This window comes from Hyaena hyaena, unplaced genomic scaffold (genome assembly GCF_003009895.1).
Source record: "Hyaena hyaena isolate Hyena2069 unplaced genomic scaffold, ASM300989v1 scaffold_464, whole genome shotgun sequence".
In the NCBI taxonomy this organism is placed as follows: domain Eukaryota; kingdom Metazoa; phylum Chordata; class Mammalia; order Carnivora; family Hyaenidae; genus Hyaena; species Hyaena hyaena.
In genome coordinates this window covers 528,199-544,708 of record NW_024081096.1, presented here as the reverse complement: position 1 = coordinate 544,708, position 16,510 = coordinate 528,199, and the positions used below count along the sequence as shown (strand labels likewise).

General features: G+C 38.1%; 1 protein-coding gene across 1 annotated transcript in view; it reads right to left on the bottom strand.

The window, feature by feature from the left end:
- ARHGAP10 (Rho GTPase activating protein 10) overlaps positions 1 to 16,510 on the bottom strand; it is a 321,883-nt gene that overhangs the window by 116,608 nt on the left and 188,765 nt on the right. The window contains exons 14-15 of the mRNA XM_039253774.1: positions 9,794 to 9,868; positions 3,050 to 3,137 (exon numbers count right to left, since the gene is read on the bottom strand). Of these exons, the coding sequence (XP_039109705.1) occupies positions 3,050 to 3,137; positions 9,794 to 9,868 (163 nt within the window). The remainder of the gene's footprint in view (positions 1 to 3,049; positions 3,138 to 9,793; positions 9,869 to 16,510) is intronic.

The window sequence follows — 16,510 nt, the reverse complement described above, 5'->3', positions numbered from 1 at the left end:
AAACTCTCCCAAGGCATCTGCCATTTTATGATAATCACTTATCACATTCAGGCAGACTGTGTATATTGTTAGGAGTGAAGTTATATAATAATAGCATCTCATAATGTTGTTCCGTAGGCAATGTTTGCTTAAAAGCAGAATTCAAAAAGATAAAGCAACGCAACGAGAGAAAAAGGCAGAAAAAGCAACACAAGACCAGGAGCGATAAGGAACTAGCTTCAGAAAGTATCAAGAACCAAAGAAATTTTACTTACAGTACTCAATAAAAAGATCATCTATGTTTATTAACCTACTTCTCCCACAAGTAAAAAAAAGTAACTGGTGTGGAACAGGGGGGTAAAAACCCATGCAATTTATTATAAAAGAACTGGATTTTTGCCCTTTGTTTCCCCACCAATAACTGAGTCACCTTGGTTAATCCCTTTAACTACATTAGCTATGAGTTTACCAAAGAGTAAAATGGGTTTAAAGGTACCTCCTGGAGCGGCAGCACCCTTTGCTCCTCAAGTTAACATAAGCAACTCACTGTATTTTTATATCCCTCTCCCATTCTTTCTTGCATCCATCTATTACATGTTTTCTCAATTTAAGCACTACTGCTATTTTGTACACTGGAAGGCAAGGGTGGGTTGTCTCCTGCACTGTAGGAGCCCCTCACTGGCCTCCATCCACATGCCAGCACCCCCTTTCAAGCAATCATGACAACCAAGAATATTTCCAGACATCGCCAAGTATCTCTTGGGGGATGCAAAATTTCCCCAGTCAGGAAGCACTATCTCTGCAAACAAGTACAGCTCTAGATGCTGGGGATACTGCAGTGAACAAGACACATACAGTACCTGTCTTCAGGAGGCTTACATTCTAATCCCAAGGTGGGAGCTAAGGAGATTCATTTCGTCCATAATTCTCAACCAAGCCAATTAGTCACCATCGTGGCAGATGGGAAGACAGCCATAAGCACATAGGTTTAGCCTTAATTTTATCCCTTTATCAACTAGGGATATTAAGTACAACAATGTACTTAATACTTTAAGGGAAAAAATTTAAACAAGGATTAAAAATATCTTGTTTAAATAAAATATCCAAAAATAGGTAATATACATCTGAACCCACTGATAAATTTTAATTTCATTAAAAAGTGATACAGCCAGATAACACAGGCCTCCTGATAGAATACAGGAAAAATATACCGCCACTACCACATATTCCTGCAATAAATCTTTAAAAAAAAAACAACAAAACCTAACCTGTATCTAATGAAGTCTATAGGTTTACTTGTTAGTGATGGCTAGAGAAACATGTTAAATGACACCATGACACAATCTGCCCTAAGATGTAGGAAATTCTATTTAAAAATGACCCACGTTCATAAACAAACAAGAAAATGCTGAGGGAGAAAAAAGCTGTGCAGAGGAAGTCAACTATACAAATTAAAAGTGACTTAAAATATATCAATCAAATGAAATGTGTTGACATTACTCAAACCCTATAGGAATTTAAGTAAATACAAAAAGACCTTTTGGAAAAAAATCAGTAAAAAATCAAACATGGACTGAGTACTGGATGGTATTAATTTTGTTGGGTATGATAACTATTCTTTTTGCCTTTCTACACTTTTTTAAGTCCTTATATTTTTGTAAGTATGTACTTTAATATTTACGGGTGCAGCAATCAGATGTTTTAGAAAATCTTTCAAATATTATCCAAAAAAAGTAGCAGGTAGAGAGACTAAGAGACAAGAAGGGTAGAGTGTTGATAACTGCAGAAGCAGAATAATGGCATCATGAGGATTCAGTCTACTAATCTCTATGTGGTTGCACAGACTTGGAATGTTTCCAATAGATGAACTGCTTAAAATATAATATAACATTTCATTCTATGTGCTCATTCAAATCCAAATACTATCTACCTGAAACACAATCCTATGTGTTGGTTAAAAAGAAATGATGTGGGGGGAGCAAAGCTATTGGCCACTAAAGTCCCCAACAGACCTGCAGGAAAAGAATTATAGTCATGGGGCGCCTGGGTGGCTCAGTCAGTTAAGCGTCTGACTCTTGGTTTTGGCTCAGGTCATGATCTCACAGTTTCGTGAGTTCAAGCCCCGCATCAGGCTCTGCACTGGCAGTGTGAAGCCTGCTTGGGATTCTCGATATCCTTCTCTCTCTGCCCCTCCCCCACTCAAGCTCTGTTTCTCTCAAAATAAATAAACTAATTTTAAAAAAAGAATTATGATCATGATTTTTTTCCCATTCTTTCACTCCTTTTTTCATTCACTTTGTATTGTTCTTCATCTAATCTCAAGCTTTCTATCATTAGGTTCCTTTCTTTGTTATTAAAAAGGGTAACAACGCATAGAGATGCTGAGCCTTATTCTCACTCTGGTCCTAAATATTTTCTATAATAAATGAAAAATGTAAGTTTATCTTAAAACCTCAAATAAACTTCTTTAAAAACAGCTTTGTATTTGTGTATTATGTATTTAAAAATAGCTTTATTTATGCATGTATTTTGTATTATGTATTTATGTTTGTTTATTTTTGAGAGAGACACAGAAAGCACAAGCAGAGCCTGACATGGGGCTCAGCCTCACGAAATTATAAGATCATGACCTGAGCCAAAATCAGGTCAGAAGCTTGACCAACTGAGCTATCCAGGCACCAATAGGTTCAAGGGTTTAAATCTAAACAAAAGAAAACAAACAAACAAAAAAAAACCCTTCATGTTAGCCTAAAACATAAATAAAAGGTATAATGAAAATTGATAAATGGCCTTCTTCCTCACTGCTTCATAACATTTAATTCCTAAAACTCATATCTACAATAGACATCTACTTTACACCCACTGTCTATTCCAATTCTATTGCAATTTACCTACCAAAAGACGTTCAACTACTACCAGAGGCACTTTCAGAGACACAGATCCCTCATAAATGTCCTCCTGTTTCCTAAGGTTGAACGCAATGATCGAGATCTCCAGGCAGAGTTGGCATCTACTGTGTGATAGATACCCAAGAGCCCACACCTCCCTTCTGTTACTGAGAGGAACTTACCTCAAATACTGTTTCAGGGCACTTGTTATCGTCTTCACTTCCCAGTCTACGGAATTCTCCAAGTCCACCTCATTGCATGTTTTTACATCTAGTGAGCAAGCAGGCAAGAAAACAATTAATTAAAACCTTGAACATTCAAAGATCTTCTTGACTGGCTCACAAAGCTTCCATTTTTTAATGGCCAAACCACAAATAATTAATTCTGGGGTTCCTTATAAAAAGTGACACAATTTCTCCTATGATAATCCAGGTTCTATTATTAGACACTCCTAAGCAACTTCAGAAAATCCATAGTGAAGATCAAGGTAAAAGGATAAGACGGGTCTGGGAGGAGGGAAGACCTGGACATAGTAGACATTTCAATACTCACAACTACAAAGCATACACAGCTGTGACGACCGCCACAATGGCAGTTATTACTATTATCAAAGACACTACTCAGTAGCCAGGGCTTGGGGCGTGTGGTATCTGCAGTGTCTACATATTTTACCATGTTTCAGGTGGCCTTACTGTTATCACACTGTGTTATGACAAGGGAAACAGCACTGTTAATGGCAAGATGGCAACAGGTCAGTGGGAAGAAAGGACAGGAAGTTTGGTCCCACACTTCTAAGATCTGGACTCAAAAGATTAGCTTTCGGAAGATTGCTGCATGATCAACCAAAAGAGCAATATGGTGATACATAAATTTAAACTCAACTTTGACATTAACATCATAATTTATACATTCATCTAAGAAATATTTGTTGGAAGCCTCTGTGCAAGGCTACTGACATTCATTCTAAATAAAACTAGTTTTCTTTGTCCCGAAAGTGTGTTAATGATGTGTTTCTTCCAGATGCCCTTTCAAAAGCTAATAAACTCTATTAGAAAAGGATGATGTGTGACTAAACAAACAGAGGAGGGTAAGGGAGGAGAAAGGAGATAGTAAATTCTAAAAAGGAAGAAATGAAGGGGTTCTAGAGTGGCTCAATTAGTTGAGCGTCTAACATCTGCTCCGGTCATGATCTCGCAGTTCACAAGTTCAAGCTTCACATCAGGCTCTGTGCTGACAGCTCAGAGCCTAGAGCCTTCTCTCTCTCTCTCTCTCTCTCTCTCTCTCTGCCTCTCCCTTGCTCACTCACTCACTCACTCACTCTCACTCCCTCTCCCCCTCCCTCTCTCTCAAAACTAAACATTTTAAAAAAGATTTTTTTTAATAAAAATTAAAAGAAAAAAAAGAATCTTGGTTGAAATGAAAGGAAAGGATGGTGAGAAACAGAAAGGGAAAGGCCAGCCCTTTGTGTATGGTGGCATCTTTGATCCTTACAAGGCTGGACTTCTATATCTGGCTGTGGCTCGGCACTGGGAGGAGTGCAGCATGTTCTCACAAACCTGGGCTTAAATCCTCAGGGCCACCTTAAGCAGCCACACCACTCAAACCAAGTCACACCCACACCTGTCTGAACTCCAGGTTTTCGTCTGCACAACAGAGATCATGTAAACACTCTCACAGAGCTACAGAGAGCAGCAAGGCAAATCAGGAATGTGTACAGATTTCCTGTAAATTGTTTACATGAGTAGGCAATTACCACAACTGAGTCACTGAAAGTATAAGTGTTCAGTGGTGGTTCCTACTCAAGTGTAATAAATGGGTTATGATGACGGATATTAAACGATCAGTAGAAACTTGCCTGGTTATCTACACTCCCATCATGCAAAGGAAAAAATTAGACATTCCTAGAAGAGACTTGACTTCTCCCTTACTCCAGAATGATGTTTCAACTAAGAGCCAAGAAAACTAGTTGTTTCAGACTTTTTCTTTTCCTCCCTTACACTGTATTTATCTATATAGGGGAGAAACATCTTGTTAGAATTTCCTCTTTAAAGGTACTAACAAGAAAGGCCTGTCAGAATGGGACCACTACATTCAGTCAGGCATGCCACTTAAGAAACTTTAGGCTTTGGCAGTGACAAGATAGGTGGCAGCTCACCTATCTCAAACTATGCTATCCTCGAACTTTCTGAGAACAAAGTAAAACAGGAAGTGATAGCTATTGCACAGCCATAACATCATACATATGAAATCAATTACTCAAAAGTCTGGAGACTTTTTAAAGCACTTCAACAGTTCCTGATTGCAGCGACTGACAGCAACATGCAATAAACTACAACAATGGCAATTGACACTGATTACATTTTGATCAGTTCCTACAATTCAGAACTCATTTGTTACCAAGCTTGTCAGACAAGGCACAGATACATTCAAGAAATCAAATTAAGCACCCTGATTAAAGGTGCAATCCTTTATAAATAGGACTAAATAATTCTGTTCTAAAGGCTTTGCCAACCCATTACTCCAGTAACTGAATATTCTCTCTCTCATTAAATCAATTATTTAAATCTCATTTTAACATACAAGTCAGATAACATTTTCAATCAACTTGCTACCAGCAAATCAGCATTTTAAAATCCAGGAGACTTCTGAAGGAAATCTTTTATTTTCACCTTTCTACCAAATTATCATTCTATATTTTGAGAATCATATTCTTTCTATGGAAAAATAAGCCATCCTTTGAATTCATGGAATAAAAAGTAGCTGTCACATCAGAGGCTAATGACTACATAGTGTCTATGGTACTAATCCTCTATTAAATTTTCACTGTTTTCAAATAACTCAATCATCCCTAGCAGTTCTTTAGAATCAGTGGATGCACTGGGACTAGGTAAATTTGTTAATAACTTTTTTGGGATTCAAACTTAAAAATGCATGAGTGTTCAATCAGAATATATGTTCTACTGCAAATAAGGAAGGGGTTTTGCTTTCTTATTGACTAAGAGACAACACCTTTATGGATTAGTTAAAACTAACAAGCACAAATACAAATTATTAACTTTTAATTTGGGTGAATGTTTCATAATTATGTAACCAGTATTTTTTTAACTGGAAATTTTCAGCCCCACCTAAATGCAATATTCTGAATATGTAATATTTAAAGTATTTGAAGGGGCACACTGAGTGAGCGAATTTTGAGAGTATACATTATAAATCCCAAATCATAACTTTTCACCTATATTAGTTTACTTTGTTTCCCCCAATCTATATGAAAAAGCTGTCCTACAAATAAACAAGGTAATGTTTTTAAGTAAAGCTTCAAAGTTAGTTGTATCTCTTCTATGGTTCTGTGTCTAAAAATAAAATCATCCTGCCTATTTTGCAGGTTCAATTTACAAATAACCACCAAATTCACCAACACACCTAAGCTATCACCACATTTTATTATAATTTCCCCTTCCCTGTTCTGATGTTTTCATTCTTCAGTGGTGAAGCAGGACAACACTGACAGCTCTACCCTATCTCAGTTCTAACCTGCCGGTAACTATTGTAATTAACCTGCTACATTCTCACCCCATTTACTAAAAATCCATGACTCACCCAAACACACCTCATCTGGTATTTCTCCCTTCCCTCCCCAAGTGCTCCCAAGTTTCTATGTAGAAAAACAAACACACGAAACATTTTTACAAAGCTTTGTGTCTATGTGTGCCCTCTGTTAGAGCAAAAGGGGAACGAAAGAAAAACACCTGAAAAGAGAAGGAGACAACTGCTCACTTGGACCTTTTTTTTTTTTTTTTTTTTTTTTTAAACTTAAGAAGCGTGGTCCAGGGAGAGACAGGCGACCACTACCTTCTGCTCCCAGGATGGAAGACGACTAAAAAAACAGCTCCTATCACCATGATCTGACCTGGAGGAGTAGATATGACATTTCTATTTAGAGGACTTTCTATGGTCAACTATCATTCGTATTTCTTGTTGGCAGAAAACAGGAGAGAAAAAAGGAGTGGAGGAAAAGGGGGTGGGGGAGGAGAAGATGGGGAGAGAAGAACGGAAAGAAAGATTTTTCTTTGTTTTAATCTTAAATATGGTGTGACAACACACCAAAAAGTGAAGAAAACATCCAAGATACTAAGCATTCACCCTTTCTTTAGAAATTATCACAAACCTTTACACAAGAGTAAATACTTAAAACATTTCAAATAAACACATATGTTCTATAAAAATGGCAGTAATAGAAAAACATCCAAGTAAATAATTAGCTCTCAAGAACTAAAGAACCAAGTAAGCACAAATTCTTGTGAAAAATATTAAATGCCTTGGATCTTTTTCTCAGATACTAAAAGAAAAAATGGATTATGTCTCATCTCTACCAAGAAAAATGCATTACAAACAAATTATACTTTGAAAAATCCAAATTTGAAATAAACATTACCTGGAGGAACAGCAACTTAAAAAAATAACTGCTTCATACCAGGATGCCTGGGTGGCTTAACCGGTTAAGCGTCCGACTTAGGCTCAGATCATGATCTCATGGTTCGTGAGTTCAAGCCCCACATTCAGTTTGTTGCTGTCAGCACAGAGTCTGCTTCAGATCTTCTGTTCCCTCCTCTCTGCCCCTCCCCTGCCCACACTTTCTCTCTCTCTCAAATATGAATAAAAATTTAAAACTAAATGAGCAACTGCCCAGTACCAAATGGGGAAAAATCATCAGAACTTCAGGGTTGGGGGGGAGCTTGATTACTCCATAAGTGCAAAGCTACATATCTGGTAGACTCATCCAGGGTTTTTTTCCCTTTAAGATATAGAACCCTAGAACAACATAGGGAGGTGAGAAAAGATGGAAAGAAAGAATATCCACGGGACAGAGTATACATGACTACACTACTTCCTTGTTTTTTGGAAGAGGTATAAATTTTTTCTTTTGAACACTTAGTGAATCAGGATGGAAGGAAAGAGATATCTTCAGGGAATTTTAAATTAAGATACAGTGAATAAATCTATTTTGTTAAGACCTTAAGTTTGAGTTGGTAACAAAGTACCAAGAAAGCAGGATTAATTCTAATAAAAAAAAATCCAAAGTTTGTGATTGGCAATCTTAAATTCATACTAGGAATTATTTATGGATTAAGTAAAATAATTTATAGTGTGTAGCGCCCGCCTCCCTTCATAAGGAAGTAATCAAGTCAGTATCATCCCTCTCATCAATTCGTCAGCTTCCCGAGGAAATGCTTCTGGGAAAAACACCGCATTTCCTTTGTCAGCAACTGAAATTAGGTTGTATCGCACTTGTATCCTGGACTTCTCTGCTCTGAGTCTCATGGAAAGTGAAAACAGTTTTCCAGGTCATGAATCTTTGAGGGTTTAAATATTTTAAAACACCTTGCCAGTTCAGGATTATCTTGAGACATTTTCCATGAGCAGAGGAAACGACCACCTTAGTTCAGGGATGCAGATCAAGGGGGATTTTATGAGAGTACGAACAAATTTTGAGACAGCTTAACACTTCCCCGTGACCACAGAGACACCCTTGTTCGAAATTCCCTTGAACATGAACAAGAAGATAATAAAAATAATGTTGGGATCCTTATGACCAATTTACTGCCAAAGTGTGCCTTTCAGCCAAAATAACCCCTTCTGATACCAACAGCCTTCCAATTCTAATCATTATTACACCAACTTGGAAATGAGCAAAGTGTTTCTAATTTTAAAATTAACTAAAAGCAGATGCTGTAGCCTCATTAAACTCTTCCAGCTGCTACTGAACCACTGGCAACCTGAGTGTATTTAATTTGGAGACCACTAATGGTACAAAGGAAAATCCGACTGCCAAAATTGCACACCCAAGTCAAACCAGAGCGGCAGAAAATGAAAACAGCTCATGAAAGCGAATGTATTCTAAGACAGCTCTCCAACTGGTGACGGGCAATTTTTCCTGCGGTTAATAGCTAAAAAAGGTTATTGCTTATTAAATCCTTAATTCAAATACAGCCCAACAAGCAATCCTATCTGCAACATGTCAGTTGATTTTACTCATCTTAGTTTATGCTTCCTAAAATGAGTCCTTCCCACAATGCTTTAAGATGCACAGAGGTTTTAAATGCATTGACAGCATACCTGAGGGCACTGTTAATATTGATTAATTAAAGTGAGATATCAAGTTAATTAATATTTAGCAAGGTCAAAATGACAGATTGGTTTGACATACAGGCCCTCAAGCCTGATGAATTATCATCACTCCTCAAGAGGCAGCCAGCTTTGGGGCGGGGAGAGAGGCAGGGCACCTTACAGGTGGCACTGAGCTGACAGCAGCGTGCAATGTAAAAGCGCTTTGTCATTCACGCAATGTCTGGAGTAATGAAACTAATTCACTTGCTGGCTTCCTCCAGCCTGCGATGCCAAAGAACACTGTGTTATCAGCACAGATGGAGCATGCATGGTCCTGGAGAAGAGCCTGGTGCAAACTACGAACAAGCCGCCGTGAATACCAATGAATCCCCGAGAATCAGATCCTTGCTGTCAAGTGACAGTTTTGGAAGCAACATAAAAATGAGTGAGTCCCAGTGGTCTTGTCCAACCAAATGTACTGTCAAGACTCTGGACGGGCAATTTGGAAGCCATGCAAGTCACAGAGGCCTGGCTGCTACTTTCCTGTGAGAAGCAAGCACAAGACGACATTCACCCATGAGCTGCATTCTTTTTTTTTTTTTTTTTTTTCCATTTACTAAGAAATGGAACACAGGGTAAGAGGGAGTGGATAATCTCTGCTTAGACAAACACTAATCTACGTCTCAGCATCAACTACCTCTGCTCAGGAGAAAACTCATCGAGGCACCCAAGTGTACTGTACATTACTATGAAATATTAAGTTATAAAGTCAATGAACATAAACAAATAATGCATGGAAAATGATTAGAAAAGAGGCATACCCATCAACATACTCAGAAGTCTCTGGACCTTTGAACTCACCCCCACAACTCTGTACAGTCCTTGGTCATTTATACCTATTGGAAGAGACAAAGTGTTAGCACAACTTAAGGCAGTCACATTTTAAAAGCTGTCAACAAACAATTACTTTCAGAATCTTTGCTAGCTCACATTAGCAGCATTCCTGTTGACTATAAAAATAATGTTTGACAAAAGCAAGTGTTTACCAACTTGTTTTAGCAGCTTGGTATTCATGAGTTATGGTTGGAAAATAATCTCATAAAAACAGTGTTCCATGTGCACAAAATGTAATGAGTCAATGTTAATGAAATAAGCTCCTTAAGTAGGATGCATGTGTACCAATGCGTTTTGTAAAGATGCATTCTAACTTTCGCATGTATTATGTTTATTTATTCTTGATGTTTTTTCTTGAAAAGTTTTAGCCTTTTAAAAATAACATGATGTTAATTAGTACACTGAAAAAAAAATCAAATCAAAATTATTTGGATAATTCTTTAAGACCATGGAAATGCATTCAAAACTAAGGCAGGACTGTTTTTGTTTTTGGTTAAGAGCTGTTACCTGCACTGTCCAGTGAGGAGCTCTGAAGCTCCCAAGGAACACTGCGACAAAGTATACATCGAAATGAACCAAATCACTGCATTCTCCCTCTACAGAGCCCTGGGAAACAATGTCTCTCTAGTCACAACAGATTAGAAATAAAGGCAAGAAAATATATTGTCAAACAGAATTTAGTATATTGAATACATGGCAATATATAGTATAGTGATTTGAATAAACCAACTGTAAAAGGGCATTTTTGAGGCAATCAGGAAACTCTGAGTGACCTTAAGATTATGTCAGAAAATGTCCCTATTTTTTTAAGGTACACACTGAAAAGAGCCAAAGGAATCTATCTGAGATTTGCTTTAAGAGCAAAGAAGGGATAGATGAAGCAATTTTACCAAAATCTTTTTAACTGTTGTGCCTGAGCAATAAGAATACCAGAGTTCACTGTACCACTCTCTCTACTGTTTTTATGCTTGAAAGCTTTCATAATAAAATACTGATTTTGAAAAAAACAAACATGGCTTTATTTCTCAAACGAGTTGCAGCCTGCTGCCTGTGTTTATTTTCTGCATGACCAATGTCAAAGCTAACAAGAACACAACTGGCTGAAAAGGTGATGCCTCTAGTCCCCAAAGTTTCCCAAACAACACAACACCAACACCAAAACGGCCATGGAATTTGCCCAGGAGAGCTTGCTTTCTTTTCATCTCCCTGCACTGGTGACGAAAAGACCAGACAGGGTCTGAAGGACTGGCTTCCAGTTAAGGCTCAGTCACTCCTGAGCTCTGATATTATGGGCAAGACAGGACACCTCTCTGAGTCTCAATGGTGTGTCTGAGATCAAGGACATCATCTTGCACCTTGTGTTATGGTGGGGAGACACTGAGATGATGCCAACACGTACTATCAATTATAAGGCACATCACACATAAAAGCTCTTACTACTCCTTACAAAAGCAAGTCTTCATTTTCCTTTTCTCTATTTTGCCTTTCATTTATTTTTCCATAATCATTGTTTAAGCTTCTCAAACGTCCCATTTGTCTGTCGGTATATGCTACATTTTGCATCCCCCCCAAAATCCATACGTTGCAATCCTAACCCTCGCTACCTCAGAATTTGACTATCTTTCGAAATAAGGTCTTTAAAGGAGGTAATTAAGTTGAAATTAGGTCATTAGGGTAGGTCCTAAAGCAATCTGTTTAATGTTCTTATAAGAAGTTGGGGGGTACTTGGGTGGCTTAGCTAGCTAAGCGCCCAACCGTTGATTTCAGTCCAGGGCATGATCTTGCGGTTCTTGAGTTCGATTCCCATGTCTGGCTCTGCACTGGCAGTGTGGAGCTGACTTGGGATTCTTTCCCTCTTTCTCCTCACCTCCCTTGCTTGCTTGTTCTCTCTCCCTCTCAAAATAAATAAACACTTTTTTAAAAAAAGTTGGGACACACATATAGGGAGAAAATGGTCACCCACAAACCATGGCCCTCAGAAGAAACCAATCCTTGGTACACTTAGGTGGTTCAATAGGTTAGGCGTCCAACTTCAGCTCAGGTCATGGTCTTGGGGTTTGTGAGTTTGAGCCCTGCAGCTGACAGCTCGGAGCCTGGAGCCTGCTTCTGATTCTGTGTCTCCCTCTCTCTCTGCCCCTCCCCCACCTGTGTTCTATCTGTCTCTCTCTCAAGAATTAAAAAAAATTTATTTCTCTCTCTCAAAATAAACATTTTTAAAAAAAGAAGTTGAGACACACACAGGGTTCGAAGACAGTCACCCACAAACTAAGGACGGGGTCTCTCCAAAGAAACCAAACCTACTGACACATGGACCTCAGATTTCCAGCCCCAAGAATTGTGAGAAAATAAATTTTTGTTGTTTAAGGCACCCACTTTTTGGTACTTTATTATGGCAGTCCAAGCAGACACATACACCTTCTCTCTCCATTATCTCCATAGAGCACAAAGAACCAGAAGAGCAAAGGCTAGCCCTTCAGTCTACACATATCTGTTCTAAAGAAGCTTTGAATGCTTAAGTATCAAAGCAGCAGAGAGGCACCTTCCTGATGGGAAACTCACTGACTCCAAGAGAGGGAAAAAAATTCAGGTCAGTCCTGCCAGGAGTTGATAAAAACAAAAAAGAAAGGAAATTGTCAAGAAACACAAAAATCAGAGCTTGAGCCTGCTATGGGAGAAAAGACTAGGCCTCATTCCTTCCTTCTCCTAGAGGCCAGAAGGCCATGTCCAGAGTTTAAAATACCAGAGGACTGCTTTTCAATATTACTCCATTTAAGAAACCTAAAATAGTTTGACCTCGGTTCCAGAAGCCAAAAGAGCAATTCATATTCTGCAGTCAAGCAAACGTGTGTCTTTGAGAAGTGCCTGAAATATATCAACAAATGAAATAAGAATGTTACCTCAGCAATAACCATCACTCTGTGCGGGTAATTACTACCAGATAATTGATCAAGTTCAAATTCATCAACCTGAGGGAAGCTGAGTTAATTGCTAATGCATAATAGGAGGTGCAAGGGGGAATTGATGCTACCCAACACAGTTTCTACTCTTTTAAGATGAAATTTAAATAAACCTCATATAAAAGCAGTTTTGAAACAGCATGTAACACACACACACACACACACACACACTCACACACACACACACACCATGTAGGATTTTGTTTCTTGTTACAATGTCCTTAACAGCTCTGAATTAAGAAAATTGGAACATACTTTGTATCTCTGAACACACACATATCATTTAAAAGACAACAAATAAATACATATGAAGAATAGAAACTAATCATTATGTCAAGTCATAGGAGTGAGTTTATCAGCCTCTCCAGCTTCTCTTCCATATTTTCCCCTTTCAGCCCAAGGAGTCACTATTTGAAATCACCAAGTATTAGAATCCAGAAATTTTCTTTGACCTCCTCTCTGTCACTTTCCAAATTCACTAGGTCGATGTGTGCAATTTCTTCACACTTCTGACTGATCTCTGCTTCTTCAACACAGTCTTGAATTTTATACACACATATTTATTAAGACACCCTGTAGGGAAGCACACACAACCATAATTCATTCTTAACATCATAATTTTCCTTTTTTTTTTTTCAAACCACACTGCTTATCTCAATTCTCTGCCATCCCCAGGTAAGAGTAAGCCATCACTCAGATCCAGTCTAGATTCCTCAGCTGAACAAGTAGGTAAGGCATAAATACACAAATATCCACAATGGGCCCCACCTCACCTACCCACATTTATTGTGGAGTATTCACCTCAACCAGAGCAAACCCGAACAATCATCTGCAAGTTCCTAAATTCACTCCCATCGCCTCTCCCTCTAGGTCGTCTCCTCAGACAGAAATGTTCTTCCCCTTCTCTCCTCAAATTACTCATCTGTCAAATATTTATTCATCAAATATGTGCCTGGTGCTGTTCTAGCTGCCCAACGTTCAACAGTGAGCAAAATGAATCCTATCCGGACCTTCAAACGCAGATCAAATCCTACCTTGTTTAACACCAGCCCACAGTTGATATTTTCTTTTTCTGACCATGATTCATAATTATAACTCCTCCAAAGACTTGATTACATTTTAAAACAAGCCGACAATCTCTTATCCACAATTCCCAAAATCAAAGTCTGAATGCTTGACCTGACATCAGATTATTTATGCTTGTTATTTTCCCCCGCTGAGTGTGAATATTCCTAATTAACCATGTTAAAAGTAATTTCTGCTTATCTGAGGATGTTATATACAATATAGTGTATGTCCCATGCACTTTCTAAAACACATCCAACCTAATGATTTGCAGATTAAGAATTGAGGACCTGATGTGTAGCAACATGGATGGACCTTGAGGGTGTTATGCTGAGAAAAATAAGTCAGGCAGAGAAGGACAAATACCCTATGTTTGCACGTATAGGAGGATTAGGAGGAACTTAACGGAGGACCGTGGGAGAGAAGAAGAGGGGAAATGGTGGGGGAGAGGGAGAGAGGCAAACCATGAGAGACTCTTGAATGCTGAGAACAAACTGAGGACTGCTGGGTGTGGGGGGGAGGGGGAGATGGGCATGGAGGAGGGCACTTGTGGGGATGAGCACTGGGTGTTATATGGAAACCAACTTGACAATAAACTATTTGTAAAAAAAAAAAAAAAAGAATTGAGGACCTGTGTTCTACCTTTTCTTCCAAAATACACAGAGACATAGAAAGATACTAGGTACTAGGTCAGTCTTGGGTTTTGTTTTTAATAGCTTTCATGGTGCTTCATGTGGAATAGTTGAGTACAGAAGAGATATGACTAGGGTCTTGGAATTAATTTGGAATTTCAAATAGAGACTGGACTTGGGCCAAAACAGACATTATAATTAGGAGCTAAAAACTTAAAATAACCAACTTTTTACAATTTTTCTCAGATATCAACATTCCCTGATATCATTACTACAACTTTCTAACTTATAACAAAAATTTTTCATCTGGTCAAAGTTATAGGCCCAAAGATTATTTTTTTTAAACAAATAAGTTGTTTCTGATCAGTAGGATAAGTGCTCTCCATTAGTGATGAGCAGTTGATGACAGCTGTCCCTGAGCAAAGTGGACAAGGTAAAATCAAATGTGTCTTACTTCCCACCACCTGTCTCCTCCAATCTCACACAGTCTTGTCACTGTGCACCAACCACATCTTTCTTGAGGAGAAAGTCAAAAAAAGGAAATGAGTCAAGTTTCATCATCATCTCTGCCCCACAGTCTCCCTCTTGGAACCCAGATGATGCCTACAGAACCAAAGTCTGTTCCACTACACAAAACACCTGCACTGAAATAACACCAGGGGCCACTCAGAGGCCCTGGCAGGTGGGCTGGAGAAGCAAAAGAGAAAATAAGATGCTCTGGGACAATAAAAGAATCAAATACAAAAGGAAAACAAAGCTAAAGAGGGTGGCTAAATTCAGTTAAACAACAGAAGTGGGGGGCAAAGGCTAAAGTAACCGTAACTGGCAAATAAATGTGTTAAGTAAGAAGAAAACGGGAAGTGTCATTTAGAGTAAAGGAAGCAGAAGAGAGAAGACCGGTAATACACACACACACACACACACACACACACACACACACACACACACACACGTAAGGTCAAGGAAGAACAGAAGGAAAGGAAGGAGAAATTGGAAATAAGGGAGAAGATAACAGGCTATAAACTATATAACATTTAAATTCCTAATAATTTCATAAAAGTTATTATGTACTTATATTTTAAGCACTAAGGTAAAATACAGTGAAGACAGGATAAAATTTAAATGAGAATTAAAATAAAAAGAGAGAGTAACTTGGAAGAGACCATGTCTCATCTTTCCTTTCTGGCTTCAGGAGTGGAATCCATACCTGATAACTCAGGACTCTTAATATGTTGCATGATCCTCAGCACATGGCATACATTTAACCAGTGAATTAGATAAATTAAAGGATAAACTGCATAAATGATTCATAAGTTGATAATTGATTAGTAAAAGGATATAGAAAGAGAATAAAAAGAGACAGAAAAGGTTATTTGTTAGTAGAAAAGACAGATATAACACTATAAAGGAATAAGACTCAAAATGAAACTTAAAGACTTGATGGTGAAAGGCACAAAAGTAATTAAAAGAATTCTCTAGGTATATGATTCTACAGAAATCAATGACCATATGCTATGGGTCTATAAACTAACATTCAGTCAATTCTCATCTAGTAACCAGTAGAGTGCTTGGCATGGAATGAGATCAGTGATCAGTGTTTGTAGCAGGACTGAATCATTTATCTGCACTTGTGTGTGTCAACAAACAGGGTGAAAGGTCATTAATTGTCAGGTTCATATTCACAGGATTTACATCAAAAGTCTGCCACATGTCATCAGTAATAAGGCGGGCACATGCACACGCACACACACACGCACATGCACACAGAAATACAAATATACAGTTTACATATCCCACCAGTGCTGCAAAGACAAATTCTTCTTTGAGCTATGTAATGAACACACACATAATTTTATGCATAAATATCAATCATAACTGTAAATGTCTTATAATTATATTTTTATATACAATTATAAACATTAACCTGGAGTCTTGAAAATAAAAGGAAGAAAGCACTATAAGTAAAATGATTAAGAAAAGCTTGTGAGAA